Raw genomic sequence first — 27,845 nt, forward strand, 5'->3', positions numbered from 1 at the left:
ACAAAGCCATAACTCTAAGTAGAGATTTAGTTACAGAAAAGGCAGACTTATTAGATAACTGTAATTCAAGTTATTATTTTTGTTTTAATAATCTAACATTAGCAGGTAAATTTAACTCTTGCACTGCTTGGAAGATTACCTAGATTAAACATTAAAATGAGCAAAAATCAGAGTAAAATGTTTTAAGTAGAAACATTTATTTCTAGGCTACATGGAGTATAGTCATAGAAATAAAGTAAAAAAAAAGAACACACAATATCAATGCCTGATATTCTCTAATACGTATTTCGTTACATTCATGCAGTTTTACATAAAAGCTTTCCAGGCATGTGCAATTTTCATAATCTCAACATATTTCTTCTACAAAATTATTCACCACAATTTATAAATACAAAGTCAGATACACATATGCTTTAAACTAGTGGTGGTGAACCCTGAAGGCTGACATGCCAAAAATTAAGCTACACTCCATCCTTGAGTGTCACTCTAATCCCCACACCTGAGAGGGGCATCTGATAGAATTTGCACCCTGGAACACCAGGAGGCGGGGACGGGGCTGAAGCCTCCAGCTAGGAAGGACAAAGCGGGACCAGAATGCTGTTCCAAGAAACGTATTGCCCAAAAGCCAACTTCACCCTTTTCTGGCCCTGCAACTGCGGCAGTTTTATACAGTAAGCAAGGATCCAAAGCCTAGAGTGAGACAGTGGCTGCAGGGCCAGGGAACCACCTTGGCTCTTGATGGTAATATATACCTAACACCACCTTTCACAGCAGTCTCAACTCCACTCCATGCAGTCAGAGTCTCAAGCCACTCTGCTTCCATTCTGGTGCTTTCCTTTGCTGAGCACCCAGTGCTTGCATGCTGCATACAATGCTTGTGGCACACATGCTGCAGGGTGTCCACCCCTGTTCTAAGTCATCCATCCATTAATATGTTGAGCACAGTACAACTTTAAGTGACTGAAGCAATACCTGCTGTGGGTCTCAGTATTGAGAGCAGGGAAAAACATGAAAGTGTCTAAGAGCACAAGAGGCATCAGAAAGCATCTCCCCTGACCCATTAAATCATACACCAGAGCCCAACAGATTTCACAGATCAAGTATGGATATTTTGATACATTTGTTTTTCAGCAGTCAGTATTACATCTACACAGATCTTGTACAATGGTGCATCCAAGTGAGCCAATCACCAAACATTTGAAAAATGAAGAATGAAATCAGGGTACTGCCCAGGCACCACCATAAAGCTTCACAGCAAGGACAATCCATGAGAACTTGGTAACAACACTGAAAGATGATGTCTTTTATACCATAGTAAAAACAGGAAGCCGTTTCCTCATCGAGCCTATTTGCCAGATGTGATCCCTTCAAGACTTATCTGCTCCCAAAATGGAAAGTAGACACTTGTAGAACGAGTTTCGGTGACAATAATGAAGTGACTGCAGCAATCAAGACAGTCCTGGACACAGAGGACAAAGACTTCTAAAAGATGGGCTTAGCCAAGGTGTAGCTGCACTGTTATCAAGTGCATCAACCAGAATTGTAACAAAGCAGTTAGGCACCCAGGGAAGCTGCCACACAGCAACTGTGAGGCTGTAGGAGCAGCTGTGTCGCTGCCCTCCCCCTCAACTGCAACAGGGATGCTGCCCTGGTCTCCCCACTAGTTACCTCACTCATATCAAACTCATACGACTGTACCAAAAAAAGAGAAATCAGAGTAAAAAACTTTCTGCATACTCCCCCCAGAGTGAAAATGGAGTGAAGTGAGACAATTTTATATGGTTACTACTTCCCTTTCAAAATTCAGTTGCACTCAGCTTCATAAACAACTTCATAAGCAGTATGAATCTAAGTGTTAAAAGGGAAGTGATAAACTGACCATTACAGCAAGACCTACATTTTTACATACACACAGGCATAATTCTCCTCCTCCTCCTGCCTTACAGTAAGAAGATTAAAGTACAAGTCCATCAACTAACTCAATTTTGGGCTTAATGTCCTCAGTCAACAAAACTGTATTGTTGCGTTAGGAGAAATATATTAGCCAGAGTTCAAGGAGAATCAGTGTTGGCTAAATTCCAAGTTAACTAACTACGTTTTAAGTACAATAAAATATAATGAGGACTGCTTTTACTCATTAATTGTCAAAAATCTGCTGTGAGCAAATGTAATTAAACTTTACTTTTACAAGCAACTAGCAGAGTTTTAAGCATTATGATTTTTTTCATGGGGGATGCAAGGGTGGCAAATATATTTGATGTCTAAGTTGTTTCCTGATGACCACAATATTTCACCAAATAGTGTTTAAATTTCCGTGGTATGTCCAGCTTAATTTAAACAAATAGAACAACTCCATTGGACAGTTCTAAGACACTTTAAACTCTTCACAATCTCCAGTATTTGTGGTTTAAAAAACACACTACACTAAGTATTTTTTTTTAAGTAATTCGGAATGCATTATTAGGTGAAAACTAGTTTTGGAGAAAAAACAAACAAACAATAAATAATGCAGAAGCTTCCACACATTTTCTCAATTTTTTTTTTTTTTTTTTTTACACCAAAAGGTATGTCATTCTGAAGGTAGCCTATTTTAATTAAAAATAAGCTTGTTGATTAAACTTAGTATATACCTAGCAGGAACACCATATATTACAGCTGCTTGCCTTTCGCTTGGTTAGTGGAAACTAAGTGAGATCATAACTATTTGCCAAAACTATTTGGAAAGTCTGGTACAGTGGAGCCCATGTCAATGCATGCTTGTTTCTCCCCACTCCCCTCCTCCCGCCCCCAATATAACACTTTGCATCCCTGCTGTAATTCTATTTCCTTCATCCAGAACTTAAATCTAACCATTATGTATACCAAAGTGTACAAAGAGCTAAAATGGGTTGCTAGAATTAAACGAATTAATAGCCTGATATTAAATGCAAAAAAAGTCTGTAGTGAAAACATCTTAAATAATGCCTGTCAGGGCTGAGAAGGAAGGGGAAAAAAAATGTTCAACAATCTGCTGTTACTTTGCTGAACTGAAAAGGCATTACAACTGGTGCTGTTAAGCCAGTCATTCTAAAAAGGGGCAAGGTATTAAAATGTAAAGGTTCCACACTGAACAGATTCTCACCCAATAAACTTGTTTAGAAATAGAAAGTCTACAGTTTGGGTTTTTTTGTTTGGGTTTTTTTTTGGGGGGGGGGGGGAGGGGGAGAGGAGGGAGAAGTGTTTAACTTTTAAAAAGGATCTGTTATTCCACAGTATCTTTAGCAACCCAATTTAGATGCACTATACCTAGTCCAATATACTATATAAGAAAATATATCTGTAATTAAAGAGCAATATGTATTACTTTAATTACAAATAAGAGAGCACATTATTAGAACTTTTTAAACTAACAGGTAAGTGCAACTGTCTATTTGTTCTCCATAGCATTCCATATTAATAGCCAGTTAAGCACAGTAGTTACCATGCATCTAATAAATGCAGATCCATCATGAAAAAGTACTTTCAAACACTCAACTGAAGGGATAACAAAAAACTCAGACAAAAAGCTACTAAAAATCTAGCTAAAATCAAAGACAACAAAAATTTAAAGATGACTAACACACGCCCTAAAGTTCATTTTCCCTATGATCTCGGGAATGCATGAACACTTTAACTTTTGACTTTAAAATGGTGGGGAGAGGTATCAATTCTGCTCATTATCATGTCAAGTTCCCATGTGTCTGCAAAAATGGGCAGCTGAACAGGGAAGGAGTCAACAATGGAATACAGTGGGAAGAATGAATGAATAAATAAATAAAGATTTTGGCTATTTTTTTTAATTCAAAGGTATTTTTAAAGCAAGAGTACTAAAGCCTCTCACCTTTTATACATATTAACTGTTCTTCGCATCTGTGACTATGAAGAATAGTTTGGGGGTTTTTTATTTCAGTTTTGGAAAGGCGGCGTTACTGCTCACTGTTGGAAAGACATAGGTCTATCACCATCAAATGCAACTTTAGGCCAGTGATTTTCAACCAGGGTGCAATGACACACTGAGATCCTTTCAAGGATCCAGGTGCCACACACAACTAGGTTTATAAACACGAGTCACAAGATAAACCTACTGATTTCAAATAGAAATCCATAACTGCAGTCTTCCCAAGTTCTCTGCAACAGAAAAAAAATGCTCTATTATATTTCTGTAGTAAAAAACAAGTTAAAACAGACATGGAATTTTCCAGGGGTGCCTCAAGCCTCAAAAGATTGAGAACTATTACTTTAAGCAAATGAAGCATGAGCCTACAGATGCAAAGCTATTGCTGCATCTAGTGCAAAGTCTGCCTGAACAGTACATAAAAAAATCATGCCATGCTGGGCTCTAATGGTACATGAACCATCAAGAGCCTGTCTGCACCTGTTCTAGAGCACCTCCGTTTGCAAGCATCTACAAGTGTGCCAGGACATACACCAGTGAGGCTGCTCCAAGATTATCCTCAGTGGCTGCTTCCAAACACCCTGGAGATCAGTGCCTCAAGAGAAGGTTCACTGGCTTCACCAACCTGGGGCCATACATAAAGGCAAGGGCATGCCCTGGAACATGGAGTGCCCAAACCAGGATAGGCCAGTGTTATGGTATAGCCAAATCCTGAAATACTCATTAATTGCAAATTTGGGTTCATCCCAAGTTTGGGTCACACCAAAACCATAATTAAAATGCCATAACCCATGATTTCTTTTCTTTTTCAAATATAATCCCTCCCCTACCCCCCCAGGATACTCTTTCATTTGCAAATGGAGTTGCTGTAAAATATTCAAATTCATAATTTTCAGAGATAATACATTTGTGGTTTAAAATGCAGATAACCATGTTATGCAAGTTTTAGTGGAAAAACTAATTAATGAGAAAAGTAGCAGAAATTTCCTTCCTTGCCAACTGATACACATACACGTGGCCCAAAACCATCCTTAACAAGTAGCATTATTTTACATACATTCATTTTACACTGTAAAGGGAATGCATGGTACAATATTGCAGTTTTCAAATAATTAAGCTTTATACATTCCACCTCTGCTACTGCTTTGCAGCACGACATCAGGCAAGCCAGCTTCAACACTTGATTCATGTATTTTAGAACTGGAGTAACAAAGCATATCCACTTTCTAAAGCAATGTGCCATCCATGGATAGAAAGCACCTTTGAAAATGTTAAATATTCTAGTCACATTTCTTCATGTTAAAGTGGTATGGGAGAAGATTAAAACCTAAATCAAGCAATTTACAGCTAAAAGGCCAATCCAAAAGCACAAGAAATTTACAAGGTAAATATAAAAACCATCAGAAGAATCTTTTAGGTGTATGGTTCCTCTGAATATAATAAATGTCAAGGGAACCATTTTGCTATATACAACTGTAAGGAGGGGTCCAGATGCCTTACCCACTGAACTGTTTACAGACTACCCCACTGACATCATAATCACTTTCATGGAAGTGGATGAAACATGGCTGATATCACATACTGTCCACAGGCCCTTAGAGGGTAAGGTATAAATAGAACATCATAACATCACAAATTATACCCGTGTATGCTCACGGCACTCTCAACATTTAAAAGATTTTGAATAGAAGCCTGCAAAAATTTTGTTTCAGAGTAAAAATTTAACCACTAACAACAAGTGAATGGTACCAAGTCATTTAAATAAATACATAATTATATGCACTGAATGTGTATGTAAAAGGTCATGTTTTTATAGGGGTCAAAATATTGCTTTAAAACAAAAGCAAACAAAACACAAAAAAAAACCCAACAACAACCTGTCCCCTAAATTCCATATGTTCTCTATCTCAGAGACACATCAGATTTATACCATATGTAGTTGGTTCTGTTTGTTTTAAAATCATGCCTTGCAAACAAATTGAGATTAAAGGAAAATAATTTGTTTCTGGTAATGGTTGTAAAATTAGACTAACCTAAGATTTTGAAAATGAGAGTCAGCTGACAACGAAACTACAGAAAACTCGGCTACACTTCCCCATGACTCTTAAATTGTCACAGCAGTAAAAATTTTGGTGTGTAAAGCAAGCAAATACAAATCTGGAAAACACCCCAAATGATCTCTTATCAAAGGATTCCTTAACACACTTAAAAGTACCTCAAAGACAATATTTGCACCTCCAAATCTAAAAAAATATATAGTGAAAACTAAAACATATCCTTACTGTATCTATTGTTCAAAATTCTAAGAAAATAAGCAATTGAATGTAACATGGTGAACTATGAAGGCAACACAGACATACTTTTTGGAAAAAACTGTAAAATATATAGCATATTTCAATCTTGACTATTTAAAAATAGATTCAAGAAACAATTCTGCAAATAATAATGAATAATTTTGTTTGCAAGTAGTTAGTTTTGATACGGGATTACTTATTCTTGTGTTTGTGGAATGGTGTTGAGACACCGAACATATATTTACAGAAAAAAATATTAATTATGATTTTGCAGCACTGGCTTATTTCACTATATATTAATTTTTACGTCATTTTCACAGAAAATGGCAAGTTTTTGCTTGCAACTCACCTTGTGGATAAAGATGAAGTAAAATACACAAACTTCAATTATCTGTATGATTTAAGAATATCTGCAAAATCTGTGCTTCTACTAAGCAAGAAAAACTGTTCACCTAAAATTAATCAGTTTAGACAAATAAATGCTCCAGCAATATCAATTAAAACATTTATAGGTAGTCATACAGGGTTCTCTCTTCATAAGGAGATTTATAGCACCTATGGGGGAAATTCTTGGTGCCAAGATAAGTAAATTCTAGAGGGTTTTTTTTTTTCATTTGTTTATTTAAATGCTTTATTAAAAACTTTTAAACAAAAGTCTCAAGAAAAGTTCCATTTTTTAAAAAAGTTAAGATCATTTTTAAAAAGCATATAGTATGGTAATGAGACAGAAAATATAAAATATTGCTTAATTCTTGTACTTTATTCATGCCTATGGAGCTGAAAGACATGCTTGCACTGCATACTGGTCACACAGCACAACTAACAAGGTTCTCCCTGTCATTTTCCAGCTAAAGGAACTCTTCTAATAAACCAGCAATGAAAGCCAACTTAAATGAATCTGTGATATTTGAATTTGACTGTTAAATGAATAAAGTTATTGTGCAGATCAACTCTGTAGAACCTGGATCTATACCGCTTCCTTGTTAATAATTAATACCTGTTAAAGAAATAAATAGGCTGAATAAAAAAAAAATACATTTATGAAACAGTGAAATGAATTTTTTAAGACCTGTTTAAAGAACAAATTTATTAAATCAATAAATCTGCCTGTGATTCAATTTATATCAATATTGTATACATGGAAGCATTTTCTAAATGCTTACAGGTTAAAAGAGTTACAGTTAAAGGAACATATTTACAGTACACCAAAGTTACATATTTAAAAGAGCTAACAGACTATATGTAAGAGTTGTCACCACCATAACAATACAGAACCTAGTTCATTAGCACTATCTAACCACTAGAGGGAGACAAATGACCACATAAGACTCAGACTTGCAAGATCTAACCTTTGATGTGTATAGCTAGTTAAAATTGCAAAATCAGTTTTTAAGACTGAATGGCAGGCTAAATGTTATTAAGGCTGAGACACTGACCACAGCATGTTTCTTGTGCCAAGGCACAGAAATATTAAGTGTTGCAATAAAAGGCTAGGGTAAGAATGCCACAGAGCCAGGGTCAATAAAGTAAATTGAAGGCAAGCAAACAGCCAAAATAGGAAATAGCTTTTCTAGTTCTATTAACATGTTACATCTAATTTCCTTTAGTTCAGATAAAATTAAATTTTAAAGAAAATAAATAAAAGGGTTCTAATAGTAGTGATCTGCCCTCAACTACTAGATCTTGCAATCTCATATGAAAGGAGGGCAAATACAACAACAAATAAGAGGACTGAGTGGGGAACTGGTAGGAAAGCCTTGGTTATCTAAAAATTCTGTAAGCCCTTCCAATGAATATTATATTTGAAAAATCCCAAAGAAGTAGAGAAGATACCATTTTACCTAATCATTTGGATATAGCAGCCAGTCACTATGTAAATCTGTACTGCTGTACAACAGCACATATTAAAATGCAATACAATTGTGCTATGTCAGCCAGTGTGCTATGGGTGATATTAATTAAAAAATTTTAAACAGGGATTTGTGTAGGAAGAACCCGGTATAATTTGGAGATATTTCCAATGATATAGGGGTGGGGAGGGGTGGGCAAAATATGGCCCACAGTCTGCATTCGGCCCACGAGGCCATTCTATCCGGCCCACGGGGCCCCTAAACAAATTGGGAAAATTAATATTTCTCTGCCCTTGATTCCTGTAAAAAAAATGACAGGAAACAAGGGCAGTAGGACCCATGGGAAGCCCAGCGGGCTCCAACAACAGCGGGGCCCGTCTGGCCCCGCCTCCTAGCTGGAAGCCCCTGTTGGGGTTTCTGGGCTAAGAGCACGCAGCTGCCCCGGCGTGGGAAGCTCAGGTAACTGTGGGGGGGACCCCGGGTAGAGGGAAGCAGCTCCTCCCCACCCAAGCCCAGTGCCCCACGCTGCAGCTTCTTGCAGCCTGCATGGGGTTGCCTGTGCCCACTCCGGACAGCCCCATGAGGGCTGTGAGCACCTGCAGCACGGGGCACAGGCCACTTCCCCCTCGCGCTCAGCTTTTCCCTGGGCTCCTTCCCTGCGTGGAGAAAAGCAGCCCCTCCCCCACCCCATGGCCGGCCCCTGCACTGCAGGTGCTCACAGGCCACACAGGGCTGTCCAGAACAGGCAAAGGCAGCCCCAGGCAGGCTGCGAGCAGCTGCAGCAAGGGGCACCAGGCATGGGGCAGAGAGGGGCTGCTTTCTCCCCCCAACCCTGCACTCAGTACCCACCTTGTAACCCAGCTCCACTGCCAGGCTGGCAGTGGGGCGGGTTACAGGCTGATGCTGAGCGCAGGGAAAAGTGGCTCCTCGCCCGCCTCATGCCCGGCGCCCCACACTGCAGCTGCTCACAGCCAGCCTGGGGCTGCCTGTGCCTGCTTTGGACAGCCCCATGTGGGCTGCGAGCACCTGCAATGTGGGGCGCCAGCCATGGGGCAGGTGAAGGGCCATTTTTACCCACGCTCAGCACCAGCTTCCCTGTGCACTGCCTCCCGCCTGTACTGTGGGGCTGGGGGCACTGGGTGTGAGCAGGTGGCGAGCCAGGGGGAGCACAGGGCCCGCACCGGTGTCCCAGGGCCAATGCCAGCGGGGCCCAGAACAGGGTGGCAGGAGCGTGGGGTCCCAGCCAGCAGGGACTCTATGGAGCTGGGCCAGCTCCCCCCTCCCTGCTGGTGGAGCCTAGCCCATCTCCACGGACCCCTGCCGGCCTGCACCCCGTTTTGGGCCCCACCAGTGCTGGCCCTGGGACATTGGTCCCAAGACATTGGGACGTTGGTCCCAAGATAGTGACCAGGGGGCGGGGCACCTGTCAAGGGGAGGGGCACCTGTCAAGGGGCAGGGCTACCCATGTGGCCCTCGACAGCCTGCCAAAACTGGGTAAGCGGCCCTCCCCTCAAAATAACTGCCCGCCCCTGGGGTAGGGCATACCCCTGAAGACCAGGTGTAACCAATATTACAAACCTTTACTTTCTAGGCAGCCAACTTCATGCCACTGATTAAGTCCACGGACAGCTATGCTGGCATAAGAGAGAATGCAGAGGCTACACTTTGTTCCACAACAGACACCAGGCATTTCTGGCAAGATTCTCACACACAGGAATCCTCCTACTGTCCTCTTAATCAAGCGGCCTCTGAAAATCCAAATCTCTCCCTATGCTGACAATTTGGAAAGTACTGCAGTATTGGAACTTCTATTAAAATAACCATTTGTGAGAAAGAAAAGAAAAAGAACCAATTCCTGCTACATCTCCCTTAGTTCTTTAATACAAGTCGCATGCTTAATAAAAACAGAGCACTAATGACTTTTTAAAATTTATACAAACACTAAGGAAAGTATGCTAGAAAGTCTTTTATTATGCCAAAGATAACTGTAAGCACAGAGATACAACAGAAAGACATATGCTTAATGAATGACAAGGGATAGCAAGAACCAAGTCATTAGTTACATTATTTCAAGAATTAGTCATTCAATACCTATTGAAAATACTTCCATAGCCAATTTGTGCCATCCTAGAAGGTAATGAGTTAAGATTCGGCATAAAACATTATAATAACTTTCTGAAATACACTGCACTAGTATTTCCAATAATGCAAAGTAGTATGAAAAATGAGTCTCACTACAACATACGCAAATAGAATTTGGAAACATGCAAGAGTAACCTGGGAAAATGTTAACAGGGTGAGCTTTCCTTTTCTCAAGAATCTTAAGCTTAGCATAACACATTACCATAAGTACAAAGCATAGATCATGGCATTTTGATAACTGAATTAATGTAAAATGCATATACTTTGTTTTGTCTTTCTGTAGCAATATAAATGAAAAAATGGCAGATTTTATGTTGAAGCCTACTAAATTATAAAGCAATGGTGCAGATACTACTTAGAAATACTAAAGTTAGATAAACTTTATAGAAATGTAAAGAAGATTCAAATCTGGCTTTAGAGAAACAAAAAGAAAGCTACCTAATCTTTAAGGTACCACATGAGGCTAAGAGCGATAAAATGTTTCAGCATCTCCAGGAACAACTCTACAGCTTCATGCCTGGCAAATATTTGTTTCCACTAAAAATCTGGATAGGAAAGGCCTTTTTTAATTATTAATTCTAAAACTAACAGTAGCATAGCATATGCAGACTTTTGGTTTGCTAAGTAATAGTTTCCTAAAGCAATTAGGAATAGCTGTTTGAAGTAAGAGATATACACACAAACAAGCCCTTTTCAAAATTAGGGATATCTAAACCTTCATAGTACCAAGAACACGTACATGTTCTTATAGTCAATTTGTCAGTGAAAAAAAAAATATATAACAGGCCTGATTAACTTGTTTTACATAGGATCTTCCAGATAAACAGCTTCTTACAAGCCTACTAAGATGGAGAGAGGAATTAATAGGGCATAGAAGAAAAGAGGATTTCAAGGTAAAGAATTCATGAGGGAAAGATGCAAGAAAGCTGATCAAGAGAGTAAGGGTTTTAGAAAAGGAAAGTTCACCCACTGCAATAAGACTGGACAGAGATATAAGGCAGTGCTTGACTGAAGTAAACAGGAAAAAGGAAAAGGAACAGACATGGCATGTGAGGAAGGATGGTACAGACTTTATACATTTGTAAAAGACAGAGAGTCATTTAGACAATGAAATAATGGGAAAATCTTCCCATCATAAAGCCACTCTTCAGGAGTAATTCAAGGAAATGTGAAGTCTTTTTATGTCACTGTGTGAAATTTTGGCTGCTATAGGTAAACCACCTTCATTATTTATATAGTAATGTTAGAGAAAAATATTTAAATGCTTTATCAGTATATTTACAATTAAATCTGACGCTGCTTCATGTCCATTTCCAGCAACACAAATTCCTGCAACACCCTGCAAGTTCAGGCACAGTCCTAACAAATTGCTAAACAGTCTATCTGCACTAGTTGAATATTGTGTGCAACTCATTTAATAAAAAGTAATTATGTGACTTTTTACACATTCACATCAAGACTTTCCGGAGGTCAGTGAAAGTTGCTGGTACTCAGCACTTTTGAAGGTCATGCTTCTTACCGAGATGGCTAACTATGGATTCAACTTATCTTTAAGGTCCAATTTTCGAAAACCACATTTAAAAGTATAAAATACAAACACACAGAAATTGTGACAGTCTGCAGGAGTTGAAAGGAATACCAGAAAAAGAAAACAGTATCTGTTGGGAGGCTTCATCACCACCAGAAGTCAGAGAAGGGTGCTATTAAGAATTCTGAACAGAGGCAGGGAAGAGAGACACAAAGAAAAGCAGTTTGAAGCATATTCCACTACCAAGATTATTCCCTAGAACATTAAGAAGAAAGGGGCTCCTCTGAACCCCTCTAATGAGCAAGGACAATACATTATCTCCTGCTTCCCGGGCTTCTTTACGAAGCTAGGAAAGGAATCAACATAGGCTCTCTTCCATCTCTGCCTCTCTGGAGAAAGAGAGAAAACATACAAGGAATAATGTGAACACTGGGGGTCTCTCCCAGGACCTTCTACAGCACTGGTTCTTAACCTTTTTAGACACAAGGCACCCCCTGGAAAATGCCAGCTCTTAGTTTTCACTTTTTTTTTTGACTACAGAAAAATATATCAATTCTTTTGTTGCAAAGAACTCAGAAATCTCAACAGATTAAAATATTTTCAATACTGTGACTTCCTATTTGAAATCTCGGAGTTTGTCTTGTGAATTACATTTGTACCCCTAAACATGATAATGCTGCATGGCATCCCACATCACCCTTGAAAGGATCTCAAAGCATGCCAGAGGTGCTTAAGGTGAAATGAAAAATAGTTCAGCCTAAGGAATTAAATGCTCTCCGCATGATTAAAGCAACAAGGAGCTGAAGTTTATGGATGCCATAGTTGGATAACGTAGTTTCCCCAGCACCTATCCATGGGTCCAGACACCATGACAACCTACTGGCAAGGGCCAGCTTCTCTTCTCCAATTCCCAAACTTCTCTCTAGGGCTGAGAAGCACCAAAGTTTCCACAAGGAAAGTGTGAAAGGTTGGCCTGTTCCTTCAATCCTCCAAAATGCCATGTGGTGAAGTGACAACAAAGCTAATATTTCCTTCAGCTACTCAATATATGCAAGAGCTCAGAAACAATGGAGTTTGTTTGGCTAACAATGGAAACCCTCATAAATTTGGGAAAGAGCAATCCCCCTTTCAACTTCCTGTTTCCACCACAGAAAACAGCATCACTCAACATGGCAGACAACCCTCAACTAGGTGTGTGGGGAAAAACAGCTTTAGGCAACCACTTAAGTGGTGAGGTACAGTCCACCAGTTCTGATCATCTGACAAGAGAGATCAGGGCTCCTGTGTATTTTCCTCAGTGCCCAATCGAGACACATACATTTCCCTGCTCTTTGTGAAAGCAGTATACAGAAGCAGAGCACAGAAAAACCACAACATTCTTAAAAGAAAGGAAAAAGATGTTTTGACATACTTACTACATGCAGTTGACACGTGCATGTGTATAAATGCCCTACAGGAGCAGACAAATGTATATGTATAAATGCCCTATCTAACCACTGACAGACAAACCTGCATATTTCTTTAAAAACAATCTATCTACTTTAGGGTAAAACTACAAGCACATACCACATTCACATGTACATCACTTTGTTACATGCAATACAGCTATAAACGCACTCCATTTATTCTACATTTTGGATGTCAAAATTGTTCTATGTGGTTTTATAAAAGACAGCTGAATTAATGGATTGCTTAGGTTTATTACCTGCTTCCCTCAAAACTTGTCCAGCCACACTGACCTGCTTATTTAACTAATCTTGTTGTAAACCACAGAAAAAAATACAACCCAGTTATTGCTATTAAACTGAGTACAGTGCAGCTGTTGTCCAAAAAATAATTTTAAGTCATCCTTTAACTCCTTGCATATGTTCTTAAATCAAAGATAACTCACATATTAGACTCTAATCGTAAGTATGATTATATGATTATTATCCCAGTACTGAATGAAATCCTTAGAAAAACAGCACCTTTGGGTTTCAAAATACTGGACAGAAAGTACAACACATTACTATTTTAGTAAGTTTTCTGCTTAAGAACAAATTGTGTTGTTTTAACTAATTTGAAACCTGAATAACACAAGTTCTTCAGATGTGTATATCATCTGTAATACTGAAGAAAACAAATGATATTGGAGACGCAATAAAAGGTCATAGTGGAGAAATTAACAGAATGCTAGCACAATAGAACTGGAAACTGAACGGGTATGGAAAACAGAAGTGAAAACAAAAATTAGAAAAACATTTCTTATCTAATCCTACTACTGATGGGACCCAGCCTCACTCTCCAATCAAGGGAGTTGAGCTTTTTCTACTTCTAATATTTAGCACAGGACTCTTCTGCTGCAAAAAAAAGCTTGTCAAAACTAAACCATAAACCAAAACTATTCATTCCTTCTTCTCTCCAGGTTATAGAATTATTACACACAATGGAAGTTTTGCCATTGAACTAAATTAGAACAGGGTTTTACCTGTGTTTTAATAATGACAGGTGAGCAAAGGTTAGAAGAGAGGAAAAAAACAAAACCAAACAAAACCAAAAAAACCCAACCCCCCCCCCCAAAAAAAAACAAAAAAACCCCAACCCTTTTGAAGCAAACCCTATTCTGTACACTTTTTCACAGTTTAACCCTATCCATTCTGCCCAACTAAAGCTTACAGTAAAATCCTGTTCGATAAGTGTTTTTTTTAAACTTTATGGGACTGGTGTGGATTGCACTCCTCAATACTGGCTCAATTATTTACCTGACATACTTCAAATACAAGAGTTAGACATTTTTATGGGGTCAACTGGCACAACAGGAGACAAAAAAAGAAATTAGTAAGTTCTAGTGAAGTAGACATTTAGAAGAATAAAAGGTAGTTATAGATGCAAATTTTTAATTGTGTGCATAATTGCATGAGCACACATTCCTATATACTTGCATGTGCTTTTGTGCATATAATTTGTGTGCACAAAAACAAAACCTGCATGCAATTTCCACTCAAAACAAACGGAAGCAAAGTTAATACCCATCTCCACTTTTACCTCCTTGTGGAAAATTGTTCCCCACAGTACATTTTCCAGAGCAACTTAAGAACATGTGCTCTTGTCTTTTCTTTTCTTTTTTATGAAGCCCACATCATAAATCTACTACATCACACCAGTACAAAAAAAAAAAAATCACTTTAGAACTCCAATTCATTCAAGGTATAAGTTATACTGCCTTTCCCACTTCAGTGGCTTTTATTAAACAAAACAAAAAATCCCCTCATGTTCATATGCCACACACAGGTGTATTATTTACCACAGGTATGGACAAATGTACCTTTTAACTTTTGAAAAAGGGAGGGGGAACTTCCATCAGCTGTTATGATGCATCCAGTACATCTGCAAGATCCCCAGCAATAGAAGTTAGTTAAATCATTCTACCTTTGACCCCAAATGAAACAAACATAATACAGCTGTTATATCTGCACACCCTACCTTGATAGCAATATAATTGTTAAGTCTGTCTATGCCCCATAAACAGAAATGCCCCATGGATTTCTTTAAATCCATCTCTGTTTCAATACATCTTCCCCTTAGCCTGGATGAGTGTAAGACAATAAATCTAATCTCCATATTAGTTTTAAAGCATCTTCTGCAATGAGCCCTGCATTAAAAGGGACTGCTAGATATCACAAGTTTTTTTTGAATGCCTCTGTTCTGTTTCATAATTTTATAACACATAATTCAAGTTCTTCAAATAATGCCAGTAATATACATATAAAACATGGAAATGGAATTTGGAGTGTTTATTTCTTGCCCTCTTTGCTATCTACTTCTTAGGCCTGCAGGCAAACAGCATTCCCTCCTCAATGTTCATAATCCATCTGAATTTGCACAATCAGAAAATTCAATGCATTTATTTCCTTTAATCATTAACAGAAGTGCTGAATATATTTTTTAATTACCATCTCTGCGGCATCACACTTAACACTTGAACGGGAAATTACGGAACAAGACATCATCCAGATGGACAGCCCTGGTTTAGAGCAACCAGTGGCCCTGAGGCCGCATGCAGCTCACAAGGGATTAAAATTTGCTGCGCCTGGGTTCCCACACAGCCACTGCTTCCCCTACTGGTTTGGCTGCAGCAACAGCCAACCAAGGTCTCCAGGCTCTCCCTCCCTCATCAGGCTTCCACTTCCTGCTCCTGCCCCAGCGAGCATGATGGCACTGCGCAGCCCACGGCTCTCATGCAGTACGGTGTAGCAGGGGAGCCCACAGCTGGGGAAGCTAGGGCACCCACACAGCATGCAGCCCGGAGAGACCCTGTCTTATGCTGGTAGAACCCACAGGGTATGCAACCTCTGACCGCTTAGAACAGCGATTCTCAACTAGGGTGCCACAGGATTTTGTGGAATGCCACACAATATTAGCACTGTTAGGTGTACAAACATGACTTGTGTGATAAACCCAGAGATATCAAATAAGAACCCATAGTGGTAAAAACATTTTTACCTGTTGTGGTCTATGTTCTTTGCAAGAGAATTGCTTTTTTTTTTTTCTCTAGTCAAAACAGGTGAAAACTAAGAGCTGGCAAGTTCTGAGGGGTGTCTCAAGACTATCCAAGGGTGCCTTGAGTCTAAAAAGGTTGAGAACCACTGGCTTAGTAGTTGGACAGCCCTGGTCTAAACCAAGACTATGGATTATCATTTTATTACCTGGATTAACTCTTATAACCCCCATGTTTGTGTGAAGTGCTGCCAGTGGGGAGGTACAACTCTGCACCACCACTGCAGCTGCCAGGTGCTGGCCCCAGCCCCGTGTCTACACCCCACCATAAGCGCAGTAATCTGGGGGAGGGGGAGCATGTGCCCCGTACTGCATTGCCAATGGTCCCTCAGCACGTCAACTGCTTTGTTTTTCTGTCTTATGCACCTTGCCTCTCTCAGTGGTCCCCCTCCTTTTTTTCCTTCCCCCTTCTCTGCCATTTGTATTCTGATCACTGCGTTCTATTTAGAAGCTCTGCTTCCTGCAGTCCTTTCACAGCATCTGATGAAGCAAGCCCACTGCTTATGAAAGCCTGTGCTATACATCTGTGATTTAGTTGGCCTTTAATAGCAGCGCTCAACATTCTTCCCTGGAAGGCCAGATGGTCTTTGCCCAGTCCATCTACAGGCCAGATCCAGCTAGCAGCTCTGATTTGGCACCCGGGGCAAGCATGGTGGGACTCCATCCAGCAGTGTGGAGAGGGGCAGGAAGGAGCCTAGCCCCAATCTGACTGCACAGGGAGAAGGGAGCATGGGAATTTGGCAGTGGGGGAGGATGGCAGTATTAAATGGCGACTGCTGCCACACCACCAAATTTCCTAACCCACAGGGAGACCCAGAGCTCCACAAGCCATATTTGGTCTATAAGATTTGGGCCACGCATTTGGGCTGCAGGTCTATAAAATGCAAATCTATCTTGCCTTTTAAAGCTACCCCCAATTCAATGCATTGTCTTCATTACATTTTTTGTACAGTCCTCCATATTTTCAGTCCACATTTATATTCAAAACCAAATTTGGATGAGAAATTCTTTTCAGATATTTTACTGAAGTACCTCGATACCACAGTAGTCAACATATAAACAGATACCTAGTGCATATGATTTTATCCATTAAGTTCTCATTCTGCAACCATGTAATCATGCCCTTTAAGAATATGAAATCCGTGGGATTATTTAAATGGTTTACATACATGCTTGAAGCTAAGGACATGTATAAGCATTCAAATGACCACAATTTTCCACTTCCCAGCTCATCTTCTAAAGAGTTATTTATCTGTTACATTTTTTAACAAAAGCTTAAGTTAGATTCACTGGACAATAGTTGACAGATTGCAGCTTTTTCCATAATTCAAAATTGGTAAATTTTTATCCTCTGAATCTTTTGTACCTGTCCATTTTATCATGACTTCTCCTAAGTAAATTGCAATTTTTAAGCAAAATCATGAGTAGAATCTCTCCTGATTACTGAATGTATACCACTCAGAACTGTTGATCTGTGCATTAACATTTCAGAAACGCTATGAACTACTTTTTTCCACCACTAAGTTATATCGCTGCTTCAAAGTTGTCTATATTATGTTTATTTTCCCAAAATAATAAAAAGCAATATATTTTAATAACTGGTTAGGACTCTCTCTCGAGTATGTTGTTTCCTCCAAAATACATGTGAAGATGTATGTACTCCTAATTAATTTAATTAGCTTATCTGCTACTTGCATATTTCCTTGGCAAAGCTGGCCTAAACACAACACTTTAAATTTTTAAAGTTTTCTCTGCTATTCCTAATTTAATATCAGTGTCTGTTATTCTTAGATCTGACAAGCCCCTCAGAAAAGCCACCTCAACAACTTTTCATTCCTTCAATTTTTTTACAACAGTACTGCCTGCTGAGACTTGAAGTTTCTCAATGACCAAAAATTTGATTTCCTCAAACCTTCTACTGCTGTGTCCTATGAACTTATTTCTTAGAATGAATTACCTCAGAATATTTTCTTCATATATTATAGTAACACAAGCAAACTTTAAATTATCAACTAGTTTTCCCAGTCTGAACTCTACAATTAAACGTTAAACATCTGGTAACAATTGTTAATCGATTATTCTGCCAAGCCTGGTACCAAAAACCTGAAGTATTTTAACCATTTTACAAAATAAAAGGAATAGTGGCAGAAGGTTAATAGGAACTGACATTTCTAGTGTAAATGTCTATCCAACTGCTGAAGTTTTTTGATAGTCGATTTTCACCCAATTTAATTGGTTCTTGAAAAAAGTGGATTACAGGCATTATGCGTCAGTTTTAATCAGTTATACAACTTACCTTTTGCTCTGTCTGCAGTTGGTCACATCTCTGCTTTTCATGGTTAAGTTCTTTTTCCAGTCTTTCAACTTGATCTCTCAGTTGTGTTGTTTCTTTTTCCAGAGAAGCAGTTATCTTTAACAACTCTTCTTTTTCTTTCATTGTTTTTTCGATTTTAAACTATAAAAACAGAAGAAGCGTGTTCTAGCAGTTGTTTTTCCCCCATAATTCCTATCAAGCAACTACAAACTACTGTAATTCCTTTCCATTATGTCAGGCAAACAAGGGCATAATGAGCACAAGTGAAAAAAATGTTAGCATTCTTTGTTACCTCAGCTCACCATCTTCTCTTCCCTAAGTTTTTGAAATTCAGAAGCATCAGCTTAATTCAAATTAATATCCAATCACATTTTTAACTTGTATTTTAATTGTATTTTGCCGTATCTACCCTCAAGTTTTTGTGAAATTTTCTCTACCCTTGGTGAAGAACCATTGTTTTTAATACAAAGTTAACAACAGCTGAGGAGTTAAAATCTATCTAGCAGCATTCTTACCATTTCTCCACAAGAAAATTCCATAAAATCCTAAAAGTATGTACAACTAAAATGAAGGAGATGGTGAAACACAGACAAGAATTACAAGTAAAAATATTCTTTTTCTCTACCATCTTGGATGCATATTGGATCAGAATGGCGATTTCTCCACCAAACAGCAAACAAGGCACAGAAGATTAGACAGGGATTCTTCACTGTATAACTTTTCCCCCAGCCTTTGAAATCCCTAAACTACCAAGTATGTTTGTCTACATGTGAGTGTGTATATACTAAAATATAAGATGACCTGAATATAAGACAAACCCCAACCCAATAATTCAATTGTATATAAGGAAAATGTATAAATCTGTTAGAATTTTCCAAGTACAGAATCTAAATACAGCAAAAGCTGTGTTATCCAGCACTTTATCAGCTGGAAAGCTCCACTAACCAGCATCCAAAGGACATGGCAAAAGCAAAACCAGAAGTCCCACTTCCAGTTTCACCATCGTGAGCCGAGTTCTTCTTCATCATTTCTTTGGCCCACGGCTTGGGGCAAATCAGCCTGAGCGGGGCAAAGCATCCTGCACAGGGGCCCCCTCTCCCTGTCCCCTGGCACACTGGCCCTGAATATAAGATAAAAGGCTTTTTCCTCATGCTGATTGGAGGGGAATGGGGGAAGCTTGGAGCTTGGTCTTGTATTTGAGTCTTGTATATGGTAATTAAGGACAAGACATCTGAAGGCAAGTCAGAAACGAAAGCACAGGAAGATGCCAAGTAGTTTTTAAGCCACTACACACACACAAACAAAGAAACTTCACTTTTCAACCTATAGAAGGAGAGACAAGTAAAATGTGTTAAATATTCATCAGCATATCTTCATTATAACAAACAAATCTATCTATTTAGTGGTTGTAAAGCAGAGGATAACAGAACACTACTTAAAGAAAATAAGACTCCTACCCATCTGCCAGGCATTTGAAATTTGATTTTCAGGCTATGCAGCTCTCCACAAATACTGACATCCTTTTTATTTCTCTTCTGCTTTATCATTGGAGCACTTTCACGTGGAACAGAGATATATTTTCAAAAAAGTGTGACAATGAATACTTTGGATCATGTATTCATTTGGAATGGAGGAAATAAGGTGGCAACAATCTATGTACTTTTTAATAGCATGCTCTCTGCCATGCTGACCTCGTGACGCAAAAGGTTGAAGGTCCAATGTTTCTGAGAGACTTTTACAGCATAATTTGTACCTTGTGATACTTATGAAATTTTCTGTATTTATTTTAAAAGCATCTTCTGCAATGAGTCCTGCACTAAAGACTGCTAAGCATCCTTTTTTGTTTTGTTTTTTAAACATTCTCTGTTACTCTTTATAAAATTATGAAGCTGAATTCAAGTTCTTTAGAAAAAGCCAGAAATAAACATAACACAAGCATGTGGATAGTATTTTAGAATGTTTGTTGAAGCAAACCTCAAGAAGTCCAGCTTTAGTGGTCACCACCAACATATCAGAATTTCCTTCATCTTCCATGGTTAGCAATTCTTCAATAGGGGAAGAGGTTCGAAACTGAAAAGGAGTGCTTGCTCCACGGATCTCACCCTTATGGGTTACATAACAGAACTGGTAAAATTCTCCATCATCATTTGGTAGATAATATCCTTAAAGGGAAAAAAAAAAAAAACACCACACATTTCGGAAGCAGAACATGGAAAAACATTTAAAAAAGAAACAGAATATGTGAATAAGCTTATGAAAGTTCCTGTTGTACAATAAGCATTACAATTTATCTGTGCTAGTTTCAACTGCAGTAAGACCAACTGTGAATTATTAATTCATGTCTGATACCTTTGTTATGCACAAGACTGAAGGTTCATGTTTCTGAATATACCAGAAGTAATTTAAACTCATTTATACATAACATTGTGTATCCTGTGATGCTTACAAAACAATCTATGCATTTGTATTATTAAAAGATGCCTCAAATGGCTTAAAAATCCACATGTAAAGATTACTTGGGTAGTACAGTCATCCACTCTGGAAGTTTGTGAGTGTATGTTAGAAAACCCTTAGCTGGGATGGTTTAGTCAGGGATGATCCTGCCTAAGCAGAGTTGGAATAGATGACTTCAAGAAATTTCATCTAGCTCTATGTTCCTATTGTTCCATATAAGACAAAATGCAACAGATAGCTACGGCTAGGGGAAGTACAAGGAAACAATGAGGTCATTTGGACAGCCGTTTCAGAGCACCACCAGCCTATGGTCCCTTGCTCCCAGAGACGTGAAACCTAAGGTGACAAACTACATATAATTTTTAAACATGCCTGGAAAGAACACCGATATTCAAATTTTACAATCACCTACCTGAATTGCACTTTTTGAGACTAATCGAAAGCAGGGCTGGGAGAAAGCTCAAGTTTTAGCCAGTAAGTTTTTTGTAGTATAGACATAATTGTATTTTGCTATTTTAGGGGGTGAGGTTCAACAAGGAAAACTGAACCTGTAAGGATATAATCCAAAAGTTGCTGGAAGATTCTGATCAGGAATTAAAAAAAAACAACCTACCTCCTACTTTTAGCCTAATGGCTGGTCATGGAGAACAAAAAGAAGCCCAGAAGATTTTTCTGGACTTTCTGAAAAGAGAATAAATCTTCTGTCTTTTACCTAATAAACTTTAATAATATTCATAGCTTGTGTCAGAAGTATTCAAATTTAATTAATTCAATTTAGATACTGGAGATGCTGGGGAGGATGAAGCATCCCACAAGAGTGCAGGGGCGGTCCTCAGCACACTCGGCAGCAGACCCAGAAGTGGACCAGAAGCACTTCCAGGTCAGCCGGGGAGTGTGCTGGCAGGCCCCTCCGTGCACCTCCAGCCCTGCGACTGGTGCCTCCTGGGTCTGGGAGGGCACCCGGGGTCCCCCCGCAGCTGACTGCTGAGCCAGGGAGGGCACTGGGGGGGGGGGGAAATCCTGCATGCTCAGTGGTGGACCCAGAAGTGGACCAGAAGTACTTCCAGGTCTGCCACCAAGCACGCAAGGCGCCCCCCACGCTCCTATGGGATGCTTGATCCACCTCACCATTGCAGCATTCACGAACTGCGTCTCTTACCTCAAGGTATGTAGAAAAAAAAATGTTTAAAGCTGGGTCTATGGCCAAATCACCAATTCTCTGAATCGGCATCAAATCTTCAGATTCAGCCGAATTGAAATCGGGGATAGTGATCCAAACCAATGAATTGAATCACTGTCCCCAGTTCAGGAATCCAATTCTGAATATGGCCCGTTTCACAGACCCCTAGTAAATAAGCCCAGAGGGTTTCCCACTCCACATCTGTATACATGTGCCCTGGGTTGGGACCAGGCTCCCAGGCCTGTTATCCTGCAGGATCAGGAGCACCTGGAAAGTGCAGGCAGCCCCTGTCTACCTGTACACTCTAGCCATTAACAAATAGGCATCTGCTGCAAAAAGGAGGCGCAAACTATTACCACAAATAATCCTAGGCACTCTTCTGGGTAAGGTAAGGGGCATGGCCATGTTTGCTTGGATTTTGTGCTGCCATAATCTTCATGGTGGCACAAGAGCAACATCTGCTTGCAGTCTGGAAAATTTTCCCCAGCATTCAAGTTTCACTAAATATGGGGGGGGGGGAAGAGGGAGGAGCTAACCATATTTACTTAATAGACAACGTTAACAATGTACACTATTTAAATACATTCACCAGATCCTCCGTATTGCTTACTAATGAGTGGAAAAAAGGTGTTTTTACATTTAAAAAAATTCAGAAATAAACTGCAATTTGGGAACTAACACCTTACTGTCAATAATGACTCCTTGTACAGGTCTATTTCAGGTACATTTCTCCAAAAACACAGGTTGCTTGAAACCAGTTTCAACTGAAGCCACTGCAAAAAAGGTTCCAATACCAGAATATAGTCTGCAGAGTCTCTCCAGCACATTTTAAAGCTGGCTCAACAACAGCAATTTTAAAACTACTTAGAATATTTTGGAAAATGTTTCCAGCATTGAAAACATGCTTCTTCCACAACACCCAATTGCTAAATCAAAAATTTGGGCATGCTGCACAAGATTCTTTCCCTTAATTTGTCAAATTAAGCTTCTGTAATCTCTAATGATTTTACATTATCGGGTTTAAAATATTTTTCAGAATGCAACTGGGAAATTTCATGAATGTTAGAATAGCTAAATCTATTTTTATAAATGATGGACTTTGAACAAGAGAATTATCAGATGGGATTTTACTTAAAGCTTCATTGTATATTAGAGGACTGGATCACTCTAAGGTCTGGTAATAGGGTAAGAAGGCTCTCTTTCACTTTTAGGTCACTAGTGTTTTGAATTCAATACAACTCCACAGTCACTTCCATCCCATGACTATTTGGTAAACTCTGTAAAAGGAACTGGTGGACAGGCATTTATTTCACAAAATCCTAACATGACCAAATGTCTATGAAATCTATGAAACTGGCTAAAAAATTTAAAACAAAATTACACTGTTAGTAGTAATGGACAACCCAATGACTGAACAGATTGAGATCAAAACGGAACTGTGTCTGTCATCTCAAAGCAAGGCTAACAAAGTTCTTTAAGGTACAAAAGATAAACTTTGCCCCTACTCTAGCCATTTGCAGCTGTATTAAAGTTCTGATTTATTTACTTTGCTCATTCCCTACATCACGTTTGTCCTGAGGGGCTCGCTGATTTCCAAAACCCACTCAAGAAGGTGGACACCAAGATCCAGCAGCTGCTGAAGAAGTGGCCAGCAACAAGATCCAGCACCTGCCGCCATGGGCCAAGAATGAGATCCTGCATGTCCTCTACTTGCAGAGAGGTGCCAAGGTGCCCAGCATGGGCGCCCTCTGCAACATCAGCGATCACCTGCACCTTCCACTTCTTGACCTTCCTGGATGAGACCGTAAGCAGCATTGCCACCGGCACCCTGAAGGAGACTGCCCACAAGAGGATCATGAGGCAACCCACTGGACACGACCTGGCCACCTTCCTGAGCAGCTCACTGGAAGGACAGTTTGGCTAAGATGGCAGGGACTTTGCCTTGCTGTGGAGCCAAGCCCACCACGCACTGCCTCAGGAAGCACATCAGCTGCAGCTGGATTTGGACCAAGAAGCACCAGAAGCTGGGAGTCTCACTGCTCCCAGCCCCTAGCACCAGCTGCGTCACTGTAACCCCCTACCTGAGGACCCTCCCAGAGAGGTTCCTAAAGGACGCTTTCTGAGTCAAGTATTCCAGCAACTTGAGGGCGAAATCTGACCAGGGTACGGTCTTCAACCTCACCTCAAAGTGGGATGCAAGGAACCATTTCATACCTAGTGGGAGCTTCAGGCAGTTTGCGGACTGGTGCTTCATGCACCACACCTGCCTCAGTGGCCTGCTGCTCAATGGTGCCATCTTGTACAGAAACCATTAGAGGAGGTGCTAACACTGTGGCTACAAGACAGAGATTCTTCCCTACATGTGCCATTCAGGACCAACTGGACAAGGCCATCCTGGCCTCAGCAGGGACTGTGTCTATCAACTGCACTGTTCCAGGTTGCAAGAGCTAGCTGCACCCAGACATCGTGGTAACCAGAGAGGACAGCAAGTGTCCTGTGATAGTAGATGTCACCTTTTTGCTCAAGAACTATCAGCAAGCTTTCATCAAGCCTTAAAAACAGAAGCAAGAGAAGTACCATTCACTGGCAGACACCTTGAGAAGCTGGGGATACGACATGATGGTCTGGTTGAGGCACAGATCATCAGGGCGCTCAGACGATGGGACCCCAGCAACCAGTGTCCTGCGCACCTGCCACATATCCTGCCATTACACCAAGTTAACATGGTGCCTCATGGTGCCCAACACCGTTCAATGGTCAAGGGACATCTACGTAGAACACATCACGCGACAGCCAGTATGTGGACCCCCACCAGACGACCAGCTGGAAATGACACAGAGGGATGCACCTGACCACACACCCCTGCTCCACCAAATCGCCTCCAAGGACTTTTAAGCCTGGACTTTTTCCCACCCGCCCAATTGTATCCTGCATGTTATTTGTAACTGTATATGTTTCCCGAACCATCTCCCTATTACAATGAGGTATTGCTGTTTGGGGTCTCCTGTATATTATCTGCCTTTTAAGTGTCATGCCCCCTCTTTCCTTTTCCCCCTTCCCACCTCCCCACCTAGAGGCTTAGTTGGCTGCATGTTTCATATGTAACTGAGTTGCATTTTCACCCTTACCCCCATCCTCTACTATGTAGCTCCCCTGCTTGGGTCTTTTTGTATTTCCTTGTGCTTTGAACTTTGCCATTTGAACTTAAACAATTTCTAATAAACTGAATTTTGTTTACACCAACAGGAAGATGTCAGGGCTAGTTGCCATCCTGGTGTCAGCCTGGTATTGCAGTACCTCCAGACCTGGTGACAGTTTGATGTGGAGGAAACACCAGCCCATTTTTTAAGGGCCACACACATGTACACAAGGTTTACCCATCAGCAGGTTTACCCAATATAGGCCAGGTGGTTTATAGTTATGGTCAGTGCTGGCTGCAGTTAAATCAACTTCACAGTTCGTTTCCATTACCGAGCACAGGGTGCTTTTGGAAGCAGTATAATGAAAGACAATGTATTTAATGAGGTTTCCTTGTATGCAAATATAAAATGAGGGGCTTTCCCCCCCATGCTGATAGAGGAAAAAACCTTGTCTTGTATTTAAATAAACACAGTATTTGCAAACTCCCTGATTTCACCCCTATTAGACATAACTTGACTCTTAGTAAACTAAAACAAAGCTAATGTTGTGCAAGAACAAGCGATATCTTCATCAACTGGTCAGATCCTCTGGAAGTGGCTAAACACTGGTTGTACATTACAAAATCTGTCTAAACCAGGGGTTGGCAACCTCTTAGCAACAGCAAGCCAAATTAAGGCAACCTAACATCTTCCTTGTGATCACCTATATAAAGCAACAGAGAAGATAATGCATCTGATCTGGATCTTTATGTTGGGTAAGCAAAATCTTCAAGAAATTATGCCTCCAAATATCAATCCATTTGGTTCATCTGGTGTTTTGTCATCTTTAGCTTCAAAAATCTTCTTGAAGAAAAATAGTGAATATGCACTATAAACACTGAAATAATATAAGACTTGGAAATGTAGGCAATTTAAGATTAGCAATCACTTTTCTATTTTGATTTGCAATTTGACTTTGCAATTACAACCATGTGTATTTGTCTTTAAAGCAGCATATGATGACATTAATCAATTTATTGTTCTTTCTCCATGATGGGTATAGAATCAAATCTGACTAACTCAAAAAAAAGTAGATATATGCAGTCCTCTTTCAACAAGTAACCAAAGAATTCCTTATTTCCTATTCCTTACTGAAGTCTTGAGTTTTTGCCCAAGGAAAAATTATACCTAAATCACAGCCAAAGAATAATATCAACAATATCTTATTACCCAAAATCATTTTTCACAAAAGAAGAACAGTGAATTTTGAAATTCAATTTTTAGAAATCAAACCTCTTTGAACTAGCTGGCAACTTACTGCAAACATCTCATTTTCTATGGGACTTTACTCACTTCTATTTTAAATGGAACTTGGGCATTTTGAAGATTTGTTTCCCCAACATAAAATATAACAAACAAGTATATTACAAAGAAGAGACTGAAGCAGAAGATGATGCTTCAGGGAGCATGCAAGAAAAAAGTTGAAAATTTGACAATAATTCCTTGTCAGGGTTTGAATCCATATCAATTTAAAAAGGATCATCAGAGCAATTTTTTAAAATACTGGCATAGAGCAAAAACAATTAAGCAAATAAATATCTGAATTCCTTTTCCTCTTATTGTATAAAGCTTTCAGACAAAGTAGCTTCTCCCCGATCTGTTTTTTATAAATGCAGAGGGCCATTACATAAAATATTCCAAGTCACAAACCAATTATTATAATTTCTTTGAAGCTTGAAAGAGAGAAAAAGTTAGCCTGAAAAGAACAAGTTTCGCTCTATTATGTTTTTCTTCAACAATTAGCAAAACTTTACAAGACTAAGAAAGAACAAATGAGAGCTTAATCAGCACATGGTCTCATCTAATAAAGTTATCTGTTACACCTAGAAAAAGAACACATCTGCCAGGACTTCAGTGTAATTGATCACTGGTGTTAAAATGTAAAAGTAATATCACATCTAGGTTGACCCTCTATTACCAAATACGTGCTTGCTCACCTTGAAAAGTCAGCACACAGTTAACAGTTGATCCTTGCACATAATTTTCTGGCATTGGTGACCACAGAAACGTATAATAATCTCGTGCAGTACTCCAGCCAACCTAAAATAACAACAAAACAAGAAAACATAAGAAAAGTAATTTGTTGAATGCAGTTAAGATTGTATGACCTGACCTTTACAATAAACTATAAAACATACATATGTTAGCAACAACATGCAACAAAAATAGATTTAACAATGTTTACAAATCAGGAATATTTTAACAAGCATGCCAAAGATTCAGTATACATTTTACTATGCTGTTACCCAAGGCAATAAAAAGGTCTAATGCAATAAAGGGGTCTATATAAAATTAAACAGCAGACACTTTCCACTATATATTAAAACGCAATTTGATAACATATATTTAGACTCTTCTACCCAGACATTAGTAAATGCAAAAACCGGAAAGATATTTCAAGTTTGTACTAAGATTCCCTTAAACCTTTTTAGATAGGAAACAACCTACATCAAGA

General features: G+C 39.4%; 1 protein-coding gene across 3 annotated transcripts in view; it reads right to left on the reverse strand.

Annotated features, from left to right (window-relative positions):
- The window catches only part of TAX1BP1 (Tax1 binding protein 1), an 86,370-nt gene that overhangs the window by 37,407 nt on the left and 21,118 nt on the right, over nt 1-27,845 (reverse strand). For all 3 annotated transcript variants that reach the window (XM_059728887.1, XM_014603122.3, XM_006276938.4), the window contains 3 exons: nt 27,328-27,430; nt 20,552-20,739; nt 18,560-18,718 (listed from right to left, as the gene is read on the reverse strand). In XM_059728887.1, coding sequence (XP_059584870.1) covers nt 18,560-18,718; nt 20,552-20,739; nt 27,328-27,430 — 450 coding nt within the window. The remainder of the gene's footprint in view (nt 1-18,559; nt 18,719-20,551; nt 20,740-27,327; nt 27,431-27,845) is intronic.

This window comes from Alligator mississippiensis, chromosome 5 (genome assembly GCF_030867095.1).
Source record: "Alligator mississippiensis isolate rAllMis1 chromosome 5, rAllMis1, whole genome shotgun sequence".
NCBI classification, from domain to species: Eukaryota; Metazoa; Chordata; order Crocodylia; family Alligatoridae; genus Alligator; species Alligator mississippiensis.